At 39.5% G+C, this 20241-nt stretch overlaps 1 protein-coding gene across 1 annotated transcript in view; it reads left to right on the top strand.

Moving 5' to 3' along the window:
• Positions 1 to 19934, top strand: part of ASPG (asparaginase) — a 78465-nt gene extending 58531 nt beyond the window's left edge. The window contains exons 11-16 of the mRNA XM_065404277.1: positions 837 to 932; positions 1972 to 2135; positions 8348 to 8434; positions 16937 to 17036; positions 17356 to 17415; positions 19893 to 19934. Coding sequence (XP_065260349.1) covers positions 837 to 932; positions 1972 to 2135; positions 8348 to 8434; positions 16937 to 17036; positions 17356 to 17415; positions 19893 to 19934 — 549 coding nt within the window. The remainder of the gene's footprint in view (positions 1 to 836; positions 933 to 1971; positions 2136 to 8347; positions 8435 to 16936; positions 17037 to 17355; positions 17416 to 19892) is intronic.
• Positions 19935 to 20241: the final 307 nt, after the last annotated feature.

The raw sequence follows: 20241 nt of genomic DNA, 5'->3' as shown, positions 1-20241 counted from the left end.
ATGAGGTTTGTGAATACTGAAAAAGGTTGTTTACTAAATAGCTGTTAGAATCAGCATGGTCAGACTAGGACTCAGAAGTATCCTAACTCCATATTGACTTCAGGAAACTGATATCTGTAGTTAGTAAGGAAGTGGTAAGTTTGGTAATAATACAGTTTTCAGGCATTTAATTTATTATCTTGATCACTTCTTTATTATATTGATTTTTATATGAAGTGGGAGATTGTTTTAAAATTAATTATTAAACTTCAAAGATGACTGCTTAGAGGCTTTTTCATTGCCACTTGCACTAGAAGAACCGACATGCTCATTGTTCAGGAAAATAGACGTTTTAAAATATGCTATTTCAGTTGCATATTGTTTATTGGCCAAACCAGAAATGGTTTCCAAAAAACTAATATTGGGTTGAGATGAGCACATATTGATAATAGGATGGAGTTTTGCTGTGTAGAATTCATGTGTAGACACAGGGATGTCATTTGGGGGATCTGAAAAAAACTGTAATTAGCATGTGCGTCTGAAATAGCATAGTTCAGAAATCCTCTTAATTTAATTCCAGTGTAACTAGGAAGCGAGAGAAGTCCAAGTAACTATGGAAACAGGGTTTTATGAACTTCGGGGAGAGTATACATGTGACTTCTTTTCCCTCAAAGAATGTGAACAAGATTGTTTTTACTAACTGGTATCCTCAATTATTATATTTGGTTACTCTCCAAGTAAACATGGGTGCAATATTGTTCTTCTGATGTAGATATCAGTAGTTCTAAGGACACAAATGGTAAATAAAAAGATATGTATGATACTAAAAATTTTAAATTTTATTTTTTGTTTCCCAGGAGCTGGAAGCCATTAGAGATGCATTAATTCCTTCTTTGGCCTGTGCCGCAGCTAAAATAGGTGACACAGATGCACTAAAAGCCATAGGAGAAATGGTAAAAAATTAAACTTTTTACAAATCTTTTATTTATAGCTTAATACAAAATGCATTTGTAAGAAACTGGAAGCAAGTAATATGTCTGTATAATAGAGTATGGTAGTAACACCCAAAAAAATCTACATTTTAAAGTTGCACTTTCACGACAAAGAGATTGCACTACAGTACTTGTATGAGGTGAATTGAAAAATACTATTTCTTTTGTTTATCATTTTTACAGTGCAAATATTTGTAATAAACAATACACACTTTGATTTCAATTACAACACAGAATACTATATGAAAATGTAGAAAAACATCCAAAATATTTAATAAATTTCAATTGGTATTCTATTGTTTAATAGTGCGATTAAAACTGTGATTAATTTTTTTAATCACGATTAATTTTTTTGAGTTAATCGCATGAGTTAACTGCGATTAATTGACAGCCCTAGCAATAATTCTTTCCTTGCTGTTTTTAAATATGTAGGTTCTTTCTGGTTGTATTTAATATATGTATGCATATTTATGTGTGTGTCTGTATAAGTGGTGCACATTCTTAGATTTGAATATTCATTCTTTATGACATGTGGTCAGGCATCTGGTAGGTATGGTCAGGCATCGTGGTAGGTGTGCTGTGGCATCTGGACCTGTACTTTTCCATCCACAGACTGTTCAAAGTATTGGAACTGGAGAATTCACCAAAGAATTTCTTGATGTGGTAGAGTATTTTTAGCCACTTGTGAAGGTTCCAGAGCTGAAGGAGGTGCCAAGGATGGTTTTGATATACAAAACTACTGTTTGTTACATCCATAGGTCTATGCATCTCAAAGTATACATGTTTACCCGTGACTACTGGACACCATTATGGACTTGACTAACCAATTAGTTTCACATAAGCTTTTGAGAAACTGTCGCATGTTTAATGATTTTTGGTCATTGGATTCAAACTGTAATGTTGGAGTAGGTATCATTATGTGACTGAGCCCCTGAACCAACCAGCCTCCAGTGTACTAACACTACCTCTTTCCTTAGGTGTTGATGTGTTTATGTTGTAGGGTGGAAACCTGAGCTGTGAAGATTATGATGGTCGAACTCCACTTCATATTGCATCAAGTGAAGGAAATTTACAACTAGTTGAGTATTTATTGAAGTATGGAACAACTGTTTATGCTAAAGACATGTTTGGTGCTACCCCACTGAAGTATGCAGTCAAATTCAGGTATTAAAAAAATACATTTTACACACAGATCTATGAGAGAGCTAACCCCATCTCATTTCAAATTTACATCACTTTCAATTAGTGGGTTTTGGTCAGCAATCTGCAATAGTGGAAAGCAGTGATCAATTCTGTGACAGCAAATTCTGTAGTTTTAAAGGATGTGTAAATGGGTCGGATGTTTAGGACATTGTAGCTGAAGAAAACAGCCTTGCTGATGCCAAATCCCAGAGCTAAGTAAGTCAAGATTGTTTTTTTTATCCCTACCCCCTACTCCAGGACTCCATTATTTGTGGTGAGATTTCTTTATAAAAGAAAAATTTGACTTATTGTTAATTTTGTTTTTGCAGAAGGGAGAGTTCGGGAACTAGAGCAATTGGGGAGGGGGGGCTGTCTCTTTGTACCTTCCCTTCCTCGTCAGGAACGGAGGGTTTTAAAATAAAACAGGCTACTCCAGTAGGCTGAAGGGTTTTGTAACCACCCTTTCTTTCTGGGTGACCATTTCTCTGATTTCTCTCCCACATACTCTACACATTTATCAGCAGAGGCATGCACAATAAGCATGCGCTGGCTGCCTCCTTCAGTGATTCTCTCTCCGTGTTGGCAATGACACCAATAATCCTTGAAGTTGGTCTCCTAGGTGGTGGTGGTCTGTGGGCCAGTCATTCTGCTGGTCTTTATCCTATTGTGTAGGTTCATAGTGCCACAATTTATCAGAATATAAAAAGATGTCAATCACTGTAGTTGAAATTAAGACTTGTAGTTTGGAGATTTACAACTTTATTGGTCCTCCCACCTGTTTGAAGCTACAGATTGACTCTGTCTCTCACTTACCTTTGCTTTCCCTGTTTATTCATCCTATCCTTTAGGCCCTTATTATGTGTTTACAGTTTGTGAACACCATTTGTCTGTATTTTTGAGAGACAGTGCCCATTTTTTATTTAACAAAATATTTATCCTTTTTCACTCTGTGCCTCCAAAAGGTCCCTCAAGTCCAGTGCATGTCCTGGTCTTTCTCTCCAAATGTCTCTGTTATAGCTTTCAAATGTTGGCAGGTTCACCTGTCTGTGAGGGCTGGATCTGGCTCCCTGTGGAGTCTGACTGTTCTGTTTATGTAACAACTGAAGAAATCTCTGCAAAAGGATGTAAAGCTTTTCCCCTCTACAGGAGCTCGGAAGCTGGCTTAGCACTGATCCCAGTTTCTGCTAACCCAGGACTCTCAGAGCACAGGGTGGCTGCACATTGTGCTACTGCTAGACCATTGCGTGCCCCCTACATCTTTATAGTTGTCACTGTCATTCTCTTATAACTATCCAAGCCTTTTTGATATAAGAAATATTTATAAAAGTTGTAAACCCCCCTCACACCCACACACACACACACACCAAGAACCAACTAAAAGCAAATCAAACAAATTTGCAGTAGAACAGAGGTGCCCCTAGTCCAGTGTGAGAAAGCACTGCATCACTATTAGATGTTCCTGCAAATCAGATACCTGCATTTATTTTACCACACCCAACTACTGCCTAAGGAATTTCACATGAGTTTGTTGTTTGGATTCCTTTTCATTGCCACTCCTATATTCGACTCCTACTATGCCTCTTTAAACTTGTACACCCATTCTGAGATGGGGAGTGGTAACAGGAAAATGAATCCTAACTATTTTTAGTTTTGTTTGTTTGTGCCCTTATCAGAATGAGAGGAAAAGCGAAATAAATATGTCATTTTATTGTCTGTAAAAATAGCTTCAGGCCTGTACTGCTAAGATACTAAACTTTATACTGAAGCTGAAGTGGCTCTGGACATGAGAAATCTTGCAGAGCTAATTTACCTCTGCTGTAGATGGGGGTGTATGGAATCAAATATGTGCTAAAAAGATGTGATTACTACAAAATATATTTGAATTGCATTCATAAAACAACTGCCTGTTGAAGGTGAAGAGAAACAATATTGATGTTAAACTTTTGCATTTTATATTAGGCAACAAAGGGAAATGCCTGTTTTAAAAAGTATTACTAATAAGTATTCTGTGCTTTATATCATGCTCAGAATTGCAAAATATAAAATTGTGCTTTTTAAAACAATCTAAGAAATTGCCTTAACTTCATAGACCTTTGCACTGATTGATTCCTTTTTCTGGAAATTAATATTTTAGTTGATTTGGAATATAATCACCAATTTATTCTGTATAGTGTCTGCTCCTCTCAAAAGCTTTATTTTAATGTGTGTGTCACTTCTCTCAATGATTTGGGGTTTTTTAGCTAATCATGCAAATCAGAAAAATGACTGGTGATTTCTCTCTTCCCTTACCATTAGTATACATGGTCACGATTTGTGTTTCTGCCAAAAAGGATCTTAACAGAGCACTGTCAACCTGTAGGCAAACAAAATGGCCTATGTCAACAGTGGTGTCATGTTTAATCTCTTATAGCTTTCCTTAATTTTTAAAAAATTAACTTGATATTTTCATTGCTGTTAAAATTGGAATTCTTTTAAAAGCCATAGTAATCTGTTGCATGTCCACCTTCTCTCCCATAATACATGTACTCATCCTCTTTATTACTGTGTATATACACATTCTCTTTATTATAGGGCACCTCATACAATATCTCACACCCAGGAGATAATGTAGGTCAGTTGTTTGGACCTATAAAAGTTAGCAACATCCCTTTGACTGCCATTTTCCCAGTGCCTTAATAGAGTGTTCATTTTCAAAACTGTAAAATAAATACTTTTATAAAATACACTTTTCTAAGCATGAAACAGATGTCTCAAATCAAAATTTCATATATTTTATTTATTATAACCTTTTCCTTATACTTTAAACTTAAGGACTAACATGGCTGCAAAGAAAAAGTTGTATACAGTTTGTGCTGCACACTGCTGCGAGAACATCAGAGACTATTGTTGGTAAAGTCACTTCCCACATAAACATGCATTGTAATACTTGAAATCTGCAAGGTTATGGTTACATTATTTTAGCACCTCTGAAATAGAGGGAGAATCTACACCTCACACTGACTCTTTAAAATCACATTGTAGTCTGTCTGATATTATACAATGCTTCGGAGTTTGAAATTCATAGTGGTTCAACATTGTGAAAGTTGAATGAGAAAAACTGAGCCAATCCTGTCATAGCCATCCTAGCTGCTAGAGAAGCAAGGATCAAAAAGAACGAAGCTAATCATGTTTAAACATACGTTATACCTGCATTTCTTTAAATGGCTGGTGGAAAGTGCAGCCCAAGGTCCTGAGCCTCTTACACGTGGGCTTAATTTTGTGCACTCACAGTACATAAACTGATGTTCAGAAGTCCTTGCAGTATCAGTGTCTTAGTTACTTTTCTAAGGATAATGAAAAAACTCTGATAACTCAGATTACCGCCTGTGGTGAATATTGACTTTTTAATGGCGACCATGGTATGTACCAGTTTTTAGGGATCCCAAAAGATTGAGGGCCAGATCATTCTTCTTGATTTTAGCTGTACAGGTGAAAAAAACCCATGCAAATGGCCAAAAATTTGTCAGAGGAAGGGAAATTTGAGCCCAGGTAGCAGGAGATCATTTATGGCTTTTGGGGAACTACTCTCTCCTGTCAAATGTATGTGGGAAATACCCACACAACTTAATTCTGACCCTGTCAGCACAGATTCCCAACCTGCACCTTCACACCTCCACATGGAATGAGAAGCGTGGTTTTGTGGTTCAGACATGATTGTAATGCAAGGAGAGCCTGGTTCCTGAGTTGTGTTGTGTTACCAGTTAGAGTAAAGAGCCATGGGGACTAGCGGAGAAGGTCTGGCCCTCCATAGGGGCCCTGAGATTGGAAGGATTTCTATATGGATCTAAGGTCATCTGTGGAGTCTGGAGATCTTTAGAGGTGGTAGGATCTCCAGACTCCATCTACTAGACGAGGAGCTGTTGCAGTGGAAACAGTGGGCTCAATACCATTGAGGTTTCCACTTACTTTCAGTTTATTTTAAAAAAAGAAAGTCTTGCCAACACACACTTCTCTCCTCCTCCCACCCCTATGCACTCTGTTCAATATATTTATTTAATGCTGCCAAAAAATGCCACAATGGAGCAATGGTCTTTTTAGGAATGTTAGAAATGCTGAGTACTCCAGGACAGACCACTACCAAGGAAACTGATACAGACACTGTTTGCATGTACTCCTATACAAAATACAAGTTTGTGAGTAAATGTAAAAGCTTTTCTCGTATAATCTGTTATCAGTTTCATTTTTCAAATGAGTACTAAACTGCTTGATATGTTGTGGTTAAATCATACTCTTATGAGTTGTATTATGTAAAGAAAAGTAAATACAGCACTAGTTCCTACTTGCTGTCTCCAGGAGACTCTTACTGACAGCCAGCCATATCTCAAGGGACTCTTCTGATGAAATATTTAAGATAACTAGACCAACTTACAATATGTGCAGTTGCAGTAACTGATCATGCTTACTTTGCTGCAGAGAAACAAAGAAATTAAGATTTCAGTTTCACTCTGGGCAAAAAATTGGCCGCGTGATTTAAATGCTAAAATTCCATTGAGCAACTGAAAGAATTTAATTTTTGAAAAGGCAAAATTTTAAAAACCTTGTCATAAAGTTGTTACCAGAATAGCTTATAAGGAAATGCGGATCTTGTATCAAATTTAAAATTTTATATTTTAATTGGGCTTCATCGTGATAAGCTTTAAAGTAACTTCTCATTGTCAAGATGAAGATTTCAGCACACAAGCTGTTTGACCTGCAGTCCAGTTTCAAAATAGGAAGGTATTATAATCTTCAAGAAGAATAAGAAATGTAGAATAAACTGAACATACATTTGAACTTATTTTTGTATTTGTTGATGAATTAATATTGAGTGACTGGTTTGTTCCTAAGGTTTTGAATCCAGCCATAGATTGTTGATTTGGTTAATGAACAGCGTTGTACTTTTCACTTTAAAATGTTCCTATAGCCCCCTCCAAACAAAGTCACAATAGATGTGATTATACTTGAAATAGACATTCTGTAGCAGTTATGTTTTTGGTGTGGGTTAAATTCTGCCTTTGAGTTTGGGAATTAGGCAGCACAATAAATTAACATATTTTCTTCTCTTGAGACCTGGGTCCAAATCCCACAGGGCATTAGGTCAAGTTCTCCAACTATCATATTTTGGCTGATGGTTTTCCCACAACTTGATATAGTGCCTCTTTATTATTACCCTTTTGGGTAATAGATGGTCTATTGTCAAATTGTACATACATCCCACAGCATTGTAATCCAAACAATAAAGTTTTAAGGAGCCATTGCAGTGGCCTCAGCAGAACTATTTCTGAGTTCTGTGGCTGAGGAAAGGGAGCCAGGCTGGTCATGTAGATCCTACCCTACCTATCAGGCAGAAGAATGCACTCATGGGAGAGGGCCAGCCAAACCATGACCATGGGTGGACTAGTAGGCCATGAAGACTGTATCCAGCTGGGAAGAAACTTAGCAGAGGGGTATTTTGTGGGAGATTCTCCCAAAGGTCAAATAAGAATCTAAATTTATGGGTGCTTATATCATCCATGAAGTCATAGGATCTTTGGCATCTCTCATTTTAACCCACAAGGTTTCATTGCTAACATTTAAAAACAACAGAAATCTTACCTTGGAGAGAATCAAAATGCCCGCCTAATCTATCCCTTTATGTGGAAAATACACACAGAAATACTGTTACTCTGTGAATGCCTTCATTGTCTATCTGCATTTCAGTGCTTGAATTAACAAGAGCTAGAAATGGGGACAGTCAGGGGACAAATAAATATAGATTCATATTTGAAAGGTATTTATGTTCCTTTCTCTTCATTTTGGATTCAGTAATTGAGAATGTAGCATTTTTGTAAATTCAGTGTGCCAAGGTAGTTAAATGATGTAATAAGCCTTTGCCTCTTCCTTGCCCTACATCAGTGCAGAGGAAACTGGGTGGGGTTTAGTGGCCTGTGATGTGAAGGAGGTTAGAGATTATCTGTTGGTCTCTTTTCTCTTTAAACTCAGGCTCCTTGAATGGAGAACATACTCATCAGTCTCTCTCTTTTTTGGGGGGGGAGGGGAACATACCAATCTGAAAAATGGTGAGAATCAGTGTATAAAATCTGTGTTTATGGAATACTTGTTTTGATCTGTAGATGTTTTTCCCCCAGGATATTTAATTGTTAAAAATAACTCTTTTTATCAATTTTTTCATAAAGGCACATAGAAGTGATTCAGTTACTGCGTGAAACTGGAGCTCACCTTTCCAGCCAAGAGCTAGAGAACATAGGAACGGAACTTTGCAGGTAAAGATGACATAAGTTTAGATATTGCATTGTAGCATGGTCCAAGTGTCAGGAGCACAGCTAGCTCCCAGCCTGGTAGCTAGGCAACACAGCAAGCTCAGCTGGGCTCAATGAGCCTTCTCCAAATGTGTGTGTTCCTGATGGGGCAGGGGAGCCAGCAGCCTGCTACTTGATCCTTGCAACAGCAGTAGCACAGCAGCTGCTCAGCTCGTACCATGCCCACAGCTGTACCTGCCCTGCCTTGGCTTCCACTAATTGCTCCAACCCTTGTTCTGCCTTGACTCATGTCAGCTTCAGTCTAGTCCTTGCCCCCCTGCCCTTTTCTGACTCAGACTCTGATCTATGGCTCGGCTTCTTGATTGTGACTTTGGCTTACCCTTTGGCTTGGTGTTCCCAATTCTGATTCTGGTTCTGACCTTTTGGCTTGGCCCCTCAATCTTGACTCTGGCTTCATCCTCGGATTGGTACCTGACTCCTGGATCTATGCTCGCCATTACTCTGGACTGTCGCCACAACCACCAGTTAAGGTCCTGTTGCAACCACTAGGTAGGCCGCCCGTTCCCTGGCATCTTACACCAAGTCAGCTGTGCTAATATGCAGTAGTTACAGTTACATCATCATCATCCTGTTATCTCTATTTTCAAGAGTAAATGATTGAGTTGTTAATATGCCCAGGACTTACTTTGAAATGGGAAACAAGCAGGGGTTTTATTATTGAAGCAAACCAATGTGGTTGGGTATAAATTACCGGAGTGATACAGTAATACGTTAGTGCAAACTAGGGATCCACACAGGGCGGGGGGGAGGGGGTTACAGCACAGCACTTTGGTGTGCACTACAGTTCACACCTCCATAGTCTGAGCTGTGGTAAAGTGTAGCAAGGCCCTACGTGAGGAATTCTTGGGTTGTAATCTTGATTCTGACACTGAGTTACTCTGTCTGTAAAATGGTGATTTTTGATAGTAACCTGTTTCAATGAGTGATGTGAGAATTGTTTCTCAAATCCTTTCAAGATGGAAAGCACTATATAAGTAATTATTATATATGCCAGGGACCATTGGGTACCTGGCATATACTATTTTGGGGCTAGAATTAATAACTAAAATGCAAGTAAAGGGACAAAATTTACTATTGACTGTGTGACATATCTGAAGTAGTATAGCAGAACTCCACAAGTGAAATGGAGAGCATTATGGAAAATGTGTAAATGGATTTGAAGCAAGTCTGTCCCTCTTCCTGATGCATTTTTGTACATTTTTGTATTACTTTTGGGTTGTAGGGAACTTGTGTTTTTGGTGTCCAGATCTTGAGATCAGAGCACCAGGGACAATTTATACTGAAACAATGGAGTGGTTTTATTCAAAAAGAATAAATACCTGTACTATGGAGGAATAGCTTCAACCTTAACTGTAAAGCGAGAATAGCTTCTGTCTCAAGAAGAATAAGAACATTTCATAAATATGGGTTCAGACCTGCAAACTGGTGGGAACTCTAGCCCCAGTTCACCATACCACTTAAGTACATGCTTAACATTAAGCAGATACATAGTTCCATTGAACTCAACACTTTCCATACACTGCTTTTCCATGCTAATTTTTCATTAATAAAAAATTGCAGTATTTCATCAACTTAAAAGAAAATCATATGGCTTATTTTCAGAGGTACTGGTGACTCGATCACCTGCAGTTCCCTCTGAAAATTGTATCAGTAGATTCTACAATTCTTAAAGTAACAGGCCTTTCTTTCTTTCTTCCTCATTCCCCCAACAATAAATTAAATACTAGTCTCCTCACCCAGACAGAATACTGAGCAAAATACACTGTACCGTGTCTTCAAGGGCTACAGCTCTGCTACCCCCACAGAAGATATGGATTCCATAGTTGAGGGCCCTCTACTAATAACACCTTGCTACTAGCTGTTGGACATCTAAATATAGGGACTCTTAGGTGGAGTGCCTCAACTGTTACGACAATACGCAGAAGAGAGAGACTCTGGCACATAGCCTGCACCCAAACTATATAGAGCTATACTACATATTTCCCAGAACATTGCAAGCGATGGAAACAATGGAAAGTCTTTTCAAATTAAGAGTTTGCTAACTCTGATCCATCTGTCAGAAGTATTAGGGGAGCGGCTCAGAAAATTACATTCTTTCACAAATAAATTGACCCCATACATAGCCCCTTCTGCCCTCTGCAGAACCTGTTTAACTGGCTAGCCTGATAGTAGTACTACAAAAATGAGAGCATGTAGCTTTAAACAAAAAGTGAATGTGATGCAATTTGTTGTAGTACATTCAGGGAATATTGTATACACTGGATCTGTATTGCGTGATCTCTTGTATTTTGAATGAAGTGGTAATGAACCCCCGAGGCTTTTGAAGTATTTTAAATTGGTTTGTAATGGTATTAAGCTAACAGAGGACAAAAAAAACCATTTGTTTTAAAGATATCTACTGTGCAGCGAGTGGAATATATATATGTGGAGAGGAGAATGAGTGGGCTTTGTGCATGGAATGAGTGCATGGATTTCCTTATCTTGAGACTTTCCACCACACAAAATGAACAGAGCATGAACCAGCTCTTTCACAGCCACCCACCCACAGACAAGAATAGTGGCCTCACACCTATGGGGAACCCGGGACTACTGCATCAGTGTAAATCCTGCGGCCATGCCCCTTGCACTGGCCTACACAGAGCTGATGTGGAGTCCAGTTCCACAATGCACATGGTATTGAGAGAGACACTGAACTTTGATTTTTCAGCAGGGCACTTCTGCACAAGGGAACCACTTCACTTATACTGCTCTAGAAGGCCTTCGGTGTCCCTTTGCAGAGGGGTGAATTTCCTCCAGAGTGTACGAGCCAAAATGCTAAAGTGTTTGTAGTTAATATTGTCTTGTTGCAGATGTTCTGTCCTTCCAAGGTGTCAGGAATATTCACTTCGGGATATGACAGCTCTTAGATGATTTGAGCAAACTCAGTGATTTATTCTTCCATACTATTCAGTTTCACTTTATCCGCCACCCCTGCACCGTCTTCCTAGGGAGTTTTCTCATACTAGGCATTGGCATATTGGTGAGGTTGTTGCATGTGTTCAGCCTGGTTAGAGTTGCCTTTGGAACAAATAGATGTTTTACTAACTCCTCCTTCGGTCTAATTTAAGTGACCGGCACCATGGCAATATGCCCAGCCCCCAGGGTATGGAGAGCCAGAGCCTAAGTAGCATTCAAGGACTGGTCTAGCTAATTTTAGCATTGTGTCAGGAGTCATCTTGTATTGTTCTCTACCTGAATTAAGATCCAAAAGCCATTTTTTTCTCACTGCTTCTCTATTGTCAAAATAATTTGGCTTTATTCTGTATTCATTCATCTCCATGGCCAGAGCTTTTGCTGTTCTAATGCTAGCCCCATAATTTCCTTATCTTTAGACATAAAATGATTTAGGATTTAGAAACTGAAGTGTTCGGTTTAGTACATTTGGTCATCAGCTGATAACTGTAAAATGTCAGTTGGAATTCTTTCTAGTGCATCTAGTGTTGGAATTGTACTTGCAAACAAAACACTATCATGTTATCCAGTCTTTTAGCCGCCTCTTTTAAGGGTTAATTCATCCTGTTGTTTTTAGAAAGTCAGATGAGGAATTTGCATTTTTAAGATGTTTAGTTCTTCGATCTCACGTTTCCATTTTGTCGAGATGAGAACTAAGTTTTCTTACCAGTCATCCCTTAGAATCTTCCAAATCTGTTTTCCTACTGCAGGGGTATTGTTGTCTTTATGCAAAACAAAACTGTGACCACTCCAAGACATATAATGGTGACTCTCCAAATTTGTTCAGAAAGCTACTCCACTAGATTCAGTTTAGTCACAAATTTTAATTATACTACTGGTTTTTTGACTGTCTATTAAGTGAATGTCACCTGTTCTGAACAGTCTGTGCTCAACAAGGCTGAAGTAAGGGCAGGGGGGAGCAAGCAAATGAATTCACTCACTCATATCCTCATATGTTAAAATATCAGTTCATGAAATCCAAGGATGCTCTTTTTCAAAAATGTTATCAGGATAACATACCTTTTTAAGTCTGATCACAGATGTTGGGATAAATTATAGTTCTGAAGGTACTGGGACCATGCTTCTAATACCTACCCGGTTAACTTTCTGAAGAAATAAAATATGAAGCAGGCTTTTATAATCTTAATCTCCCATCTCTCCTTGCAGTTATGAAACATGAACAAAAAGGCCTGGGGACACTGGATAATATGAACGGTATCCTTGAGTGCACTCTAGATAGAATTATTTTAGTCCCTCACAGAATCACTACCTTGCATATCAAGAATCTTCACCAGCAGAGAAACATAATTTCTCTACTGTCTGGGTGGTGCTGCAGCTACAAATATCTCATCATTTCCCAGTGGCTTTAGTTACACATTGAACAAGCAGGATCCCCACATGGAACTGTGTGTAAGACCCCCTGAGAAAGATGAGGTTCTGAGCTCACCAAGAAAAAGGAACTTAGCCTCCCCACCCTTTGCAAAATCCCACAGATGAGTCAGCAGTACCTCATGGTAAACACTATCAGTAGCCGTTAAGAAACTTATACTTTCTTCTAATCCAGTTAAAATGGTACCAACTTTTTATTCTTATTTTGCTGTCACTGCAATGCGTATTTTGAAAGTCACGAAGCACCGAGGAGTCCCAGCCTTCGTAACAGTTTTTATGCTTGTAATCTAGTGCAACCTGCACATACTAGCTAATATTATTACATTTATCACTTTTCCACCATCTTGACTCTTCTACAGTGAAGTCAGTCTGCCCATAGTGGAAATTCCTGTATTATGTAACTGTTCTATAATCATCCTTCCCAAATGTTAAAAATCCAATGGTATTCTCATCTATGCTTCCTGCCTACTATATGGTATGCCAAGCGGCACAAGAGCTTAGCAGTGTGTTGTTTTTCACTCTCAACCAGTGATGAAGAGTTATTTGTTTTGGAGGGTGGGATTTCCTTTTTAAAAATAAAAATACAAGAAGCCTTGAACGTTTGAAACTGGGCTGGCATTGAAACATGTTCTGCACCAGACACGCTCCCATTTTTCTACAGAGCCAGGCCCTTCCTTCCTGTGCTTTTCTGCATGTGTGCAAGAAGGAAGCTCCTGTCTTGCAAACCTCGGGATCGCCTCAAAAGCTTCTTGGGATATGTCTACACTGCATTTGGGAGCAAGCCTTCCAGCTTGAGTCCAAAGACTCATGCTAACACGGTAAAAATAGCTCTGTAGATGGTACTTTGATGTTGGAACTTGGGCTAGAGCTTGGGCTCTCATGGCCGGAGTGGAGTTGGCAGCCTGAGACCAAATGTCAAAGCACCGTCTACTCACCTAGCACGAGCCCCACTAGCACAAGTCTGTGGACCTGGCCAGAAGGCTCTCTCCCAGATGTGGTGTAGACATACCCATGCGAGACATGCAGGAAGGTAGCTCTTCTGTTGTAAACTAGGGGAGTCCATAGTAGCAGGACTTCTCTCTTGTGCTCCTTCCAAGGCATGCCAATGACTCTCCTCTGGAGTGGTTCTCCTCTGTTGCCAACCTGTTAGGTGCAGAGGAGGCTTCTGGCTGTGGGTAGGAGGCCCTGCAAACCTCAGAAGGTACATAGCAGTGGAGTTCCTGTGATGCAGACCTAAAGAGATTTCCTTTTTGGCACACCTCTGAAATTGTATTAAAGTTATTTAGAATCAACATAATGTCTGTGAGATGCAAGATGACCAAGCTACTTGCATTCTTCAAGCATATCAAATTGATTGACTCTTTTCAACTTAAAAATCTCATCTAGGTCTTTACCAAAACAATTCCTTTGAGGCAGTAAACCTCAAAGGATGCCCCCGGCCCTATTTAGCTTTCATATCCTGGAGGGAAAATGTAAATTGGCTGTGAATTAATCAACAGGATAGAATAAAGGTCACATATAGTGACAGCAGTGAAAACAAATAATAAACATTTATCTCACTGGTTTTGCTCTTGGTTAGGATACAGTGGTACTAAATTATCTGTTCATTACCCATTTGAGCAATTGTGACTTGATAACCTGCCATTCTTAGTTTTTGTTGTTAAAGACTCCCATCTATGATGATGTCAGCAAATTTGGACAAATCCAGACACAAAAGCAAAAGATGTAGCAAAAGATGAATCTTCTGAAACAAATAAACTTTCACTTGTTGAGTAGCCACTGCTGTGAGCTACTCATTTCCCTATTTTTCTAATATTCTTGCTGTCTTGTGCAATTTATAAGGGCTCTTTCCTTTTAACTCACTATTAAACTCCCCCCTTTGGTCTGTTGTGAGTGGGAAATAACCTTTTTGCAACAACATTGCTTTCCATTAGTGCTTCCTCAACATTTCGTCTCTTACCTATGCCTGCTTCCACTATTAAATTTCTCATACAAAACAAAGACGCTAACTCCTCTCCCAGCCAAAGGCACAGCCTTTGTCTTCTTCCCACCCTCTCAGGCTGCTGCAAGGAAAGACCGTGAAAAAGCTTTCTTCTCACCCACCCTCAGGCTGCTGCAGTTAGAGGTTTCCACTCCCCTTTACAGATTTTTTTAAGTACCTAAAAATAATTATCAACAGTTGAGAAGTGGCTTCAGACTAGCAGGGAGTAACAAATTTTGCGGACTTGACTGCAGAATGACCCTTCTACAAGCTGTCCTGCTGCCTGCTGCTGAGATCTCACATGCCTTTACTGCACTCCTTCCTCCTTCTCCCCCACCTCCAGCAGTCAAGTCTGCTCAGCCAGTCTACCACACTCAGGGGCCTTTCACCTTCCTCCTTCCCCGTGGCCTGCGGTCCTCAGTACTCTTTTCCTTCAGAAAGAGAGCGACATTCAGGGCAGCAGGTCCTATGCCACAGACTAAACAAACAGGCCTTTTTCATCCCTCACTTCAATGAGATCCAACCTCACTGGAGAATCACCTGGCTGTTTCTGTTCAGATATTCATCAAGTAGTCAATATTAATGCTTAAAGGCCTTACAGCTCCAGAGCTAACATCCTCTTGAGATGCCTGGGGGTAGCCCCAGTCCTTAAAGCGTGTCAGGTCGCAGATCTGGGAAACAACCTTTCTAAGAAGCCAGCTAAGTTGCTGAGGGGTACACATTTTTAGTGCGGCTGGGGAACCCCTCTGATTGGTTGCTTTCCCCAGGGCTACTGCTGCAAGCAGGCAGAGCTCTCCACTCCATCCCCAAGCAACCGGCACCATTCTCGCAGGGGATGGGGAGGAAGCAGAAAGAGTCCAGCGGCTCATGATGGCTCTGCTCCTCTGCTCCTTCCATCCCTGCATCCTGGGAAAGCAGAGAGGAGACCCCAGGGCAGCTCCCCAGGATTTTAGGGTGGGGTGAAACACCCCTAGAGCTGTAGGAGGAGCAGAGGTGAGGCTGAAAGGGGCAGAATTGATATGTGGATTGAGGGGCGGGATTGATTTGGGGTCAGGAATAATTGCTGGGGGGACAGGCAGATAGATGGCAGAGTGATGGTGAGACCCACCCACTTTTTTCAGACTACATGCTGTTCTATTGTTTCAGCCTGTCTGCAGGTGACATTGCATTGGGGCACATCCAGGTGTTTTTCACACCACAGGAGCTAAAAACACTTTTTTTAAATGAAAGATTAAGTTCTGCAGATACTAGTGGGGCTGCCAGCAGGCCTGCAAGAAACTGCCTGTGGTGTTACACCACAGATTCAAAATCCACTCGTGTCTTGATTCACTTTGGAACGGTATAATGTTTGTCATCTAGAAATGGTGGGCATAGACCACCCTTAGCAGACTTTTTTTCTCACTGTGTGTAAAATGGCTGTTTATTGGCACTGAGTTTTATAAATTGCCCTTAATTTAAGATCCAAATACTGTAGCATCATTACAATTATCCAAATGGCACCACAGAAACATAATGCTGTCATAACCGCTGATAATGACTATTAACATTCATGCTAGAGGCAATATTGTATCAGATATGTTTATACAACTTTTGGAGTTTGTTTTTAAGTGCAATATTTTGGTAGCATGTCTGCTGTCACTCTCTGTATAGTAAAACTATTATTGAAAATGCAAAACTCTGCAACTCAAATGTGGGATAGCTCCCCCCCAGTCCCCCTTAAACGCCATTTCACAGGATAAATATTGTGTTGTGAAATATGAAACTGCGTATCTTTTTTCCCCTTTAGTCATAGTCACACCCACTGGGTGAAACTAGCCTGTTGTAAGTTGCTTATAATACAGCCTTGTTAATTTAAGGAACTGATTCATCAAGCCGTGTTGCTGGCTCAGCTGTTCAAAGCTTTTGTAAACTTCTCCCTCCCTTACTTGCGCTCCCTCCCCCCCCCGTCCTGGCAGTCATGCTAAGATTGTTGTTGGTTTAGTGTTCACATTAGTTTCTCTGATAGTTAAGAGAACACAGTATTACAGTGAGATGCCCTTACAGATTTAGAAAAAGTAAACTGTTCTTAATTGTTCTTTTTCCAGCCTCGCTGCTAATGGTGATGTGGAAGGGTTGTATGCCTGGTATCTAGCTGGTGCAAACCTGGAACAAACTGGGTATGATGGCAGAACTCCCTTACAAATAGTAAGTGTGACTATTGCTGTACTGCATGTGGAGCTCTGCTAAGCATGTGTGTTATGGCATATCTGTTCTGACATGTCAGATGGTATTAGGTTGGGCAAATTAAATGCCACTTTGGTTCCGACAATTTTGATTAAAAAAAAGTCTTTGCTTCAAATTAATGACACTTCCAGAACTCTTGTCAAGTAATAAGTCATTCAAAGCCATCATTCTCCCAACTCTCCACAAGTAATTAGACATTTCAGTCAGGCTTTAAGTAGTTTTGCATGCCTGTGTACATGCATACAAACCATGGCAGTACTCTTTAAATATCTGTTTACAGGCAGAGGCTACAGGGCATGTGGAGCTTCTAGACTTTCTTAATCAACTGAAGATAAAGCAGGTAATGGTTATTTTAAAAGTTCTTGTTTGCTGAAATGAGCCCGGGTTGTCTTTTTTTGTTGCTGTTGTTATTGTTGTAGGATGGTTTTGTAGTTAAGGCCCTGGACTGGGCTTGGAGAATTCTGAGTCCAGTTCCTGGTTCTGCCACAAACTTCTCTGTGACCTTGAGCAAGACCTTTAACCTCTCTGTGCCTCAGTTCCCCATTTATAAAATGGGGATATAATCTAAATAGACTGCCTTGTCTATTTAGATTATAAACTCTTTGGGGCAGGGACTGTGTCTACACAGGATCCATACAGCACCTAGTACTATGGGATCCTGAAATTCATCTAAGTGTTACTGTAATGGAAAAGAGAGAGAATTTACAAAGTAAAGAATGCATTAGTGAGTTTCTTCTCCGCAGGTCTGACAACCACTGGTACATCGATTTAAATTTACTTAAGTAAACCCAAATCAGGAATACTTCTAGTCAGAATCAAAACAGACAGACAAACTACAACCATGCAAATACTTCAGAGTTTACATATTTCATTCAAAAGGAAAATGTCGTGTTTTTGTAATGTGTGCAAATAGATTACGCTTATAGCAACCAAGAAAATACATTGAGTGAATTAAACATTCCCCAAAACACGTATCTTGATACTTAAACCAACAAGTTCCTTTCATGTAACTGTATGGATCTGTTTTCATTTGATGTAACTTAGGAGTCTTTGGGCAGAGGATGAGTTTAATTAGCTAAACAATCTAATAACAGCACTAGGGAAAACAGCATCTTTGGGAAATACGTATTGCGCCTTCACCAGAAACTTAAAAAACAGATTTCAGAGTGGTAGCCGTGTTAGTCTGGCAACTCCCATCTTTTCATGTACTGCTATATATCTTCCTACTGTATTTTCCACTCCATGCATCTGATGAAGTGGGTTTTAGCCCACGAAAGCTTATGCCCAAATAAATTGGTTAGACTCTAAGGTGCCACAAGTACTCCTTGTTGTTTTTAAAGAACAGAGTGACACTTCAGCTCTGGTTGCAACTGTTTTCTGGGGTATGTCTACACTGCAATTAAAAACTCGCGGCTGGCCTGTGCCAGCTGACTCGGGCTTGCATGGCTTGGGCTGTGGGGCTGTTTCATTGCAGTGTAGACTTCCAAACATTTCCACATCAAGATTAAAAGACAAGATGGGCTCATTTGCCAGAGCAACAACTTGGGATCACTTCATATCATCCCACTCCTTTCTCATCTCATCCCTGGAATGTTTTGATGGCATATTCATCTGTCTTGTCTGTATTAGATTGTAAATTCCTCTGAGAAGCACCCTTGCCTCATATGGACACCTATGGCACTATATAAATGATAACACACATTCTGGCTCACTGGCTTGAGGACAGACTGTATTGTAGTTAGCCAGCACTGAAACCAAGTGGCGCAGGTCTTCAGCTAGACTGAATACACCAATGACAATTTAACCAGCAGAGCATTTGCCCCCGGCTAACCTAACTCAGGATTTTGTTCCTAATAATGTAATTTAGAAAATCTTAATTATAAAAAAAAAAGAGAGAGAGACCTGACTAAGCACATGTTAGGAATTATTGACGATTGACAGTAGAAGACTTGAGTTTAAAAGGCCTCACAGATTCACCCTGCCATTGTAGATTCTGAATCAGGACAGTAGGAGAGATCAGGAATTTCAGAGATTATCTGAATTCTAAATTATTTACACTGAATGTCAAAATTAACAGTATTGACATATATCTTCTCCAGCCAACAGTCAAATGAAACTGGGAGAACAGTCAACCAAATCTTAAATGATGCGTGAATGTTTGGAGAAGATTTACCACTCAGCTTGCCACTATAACTGGAGGAATTTCAAACACTTAGATTTTTTTCCCCTCAAAATTCTACTCTGATGCAATCCTCTCACATTGGAGATTAGATATCTCTTTTCCAGTGTACTGGAAAATCTAAGATATTGGAGAGGTTAAAAAAAAAACCCTCAGAATGTTTAAACACTTTGGGCTGGATTCTCCACTACTATGCACCTTGGGTAGTCATTTACACCTGTATAAAGTGGATGTGAAGCGCTCCCATTGGTGTATGTGAGTGGGGAATTCTCACTGGTAGCATTCTATACCCACTACATGCTGATTTAGTGTTTCAGTAAAATTCAAAAATTTGTGGTGCCTTTACATTCACCTCAGTTGAAGTCAATATTTATTTTTAAATAAAATTTGATATCAGACTGAGAAGCATGTCACTTTAAATCTGTAACTCTCATATGGGCCATCTCTTGATCATTTTTTTTTTTTTTAAATCTTCCCTACCTATAGGAAAGACAATCTGAAGGCATTCCTGAGTGTTGGATTACAGTTTACTCAGTAGGCTACAATGTAAGCTCTTCTTGGAAAGGCTTCAGGCAAATTTGAGTGGTCCACACTGCATGTCTTAAGGCTAACTGTTTCTTTATATGATTTCTCCATAGGTTATGGAAAATGAACATTCCTGGAAAAAAAGCCAGTTTTGAACAATTAAACACTACTGGGCAATAATTTAAAAAAAAGAAGAAGAAGAATTAAAAAAGGAAGGTGGAGATGATCGCAGATGCTACTAGAGTATATTGGGAACCTAGAATTAATTTAGAAATATATTTACTTTTTTCTTATCTTTTAAGATTATTTTCTTATGGCTGATATTTTAAATTTCTTTTAAAAAATGAAAACCTGTTACACTAGCATGTCACATCTCAGTTTAGGTCCTTTTTCAGTGCCAAGTGTCTGAGCACATAGCTAAACAAATGAGATTAGAATGTCATGATATAGTGTCTCTTACTC

The sequence above is a fragment of the Emys orbicularis genome, chromosome 4, assembly GCF_028017835.1.
Source record: "Emys orbicularis isolate rEmyOrb1 chromosome 4, rEmyOrb1.hap1, whole genome shotgun sequence".
NCBI classification, from domain to species: domain Eukaryota; kingdom Metazoa; phylum Chordata; order Testudines; family Emydidae; genus Emys; species Emys orbicularis.
Note: the sequence above shows the minus strand (reverse complement) of the source record. Positions and strands in the feature narration are given on the sequence as shown.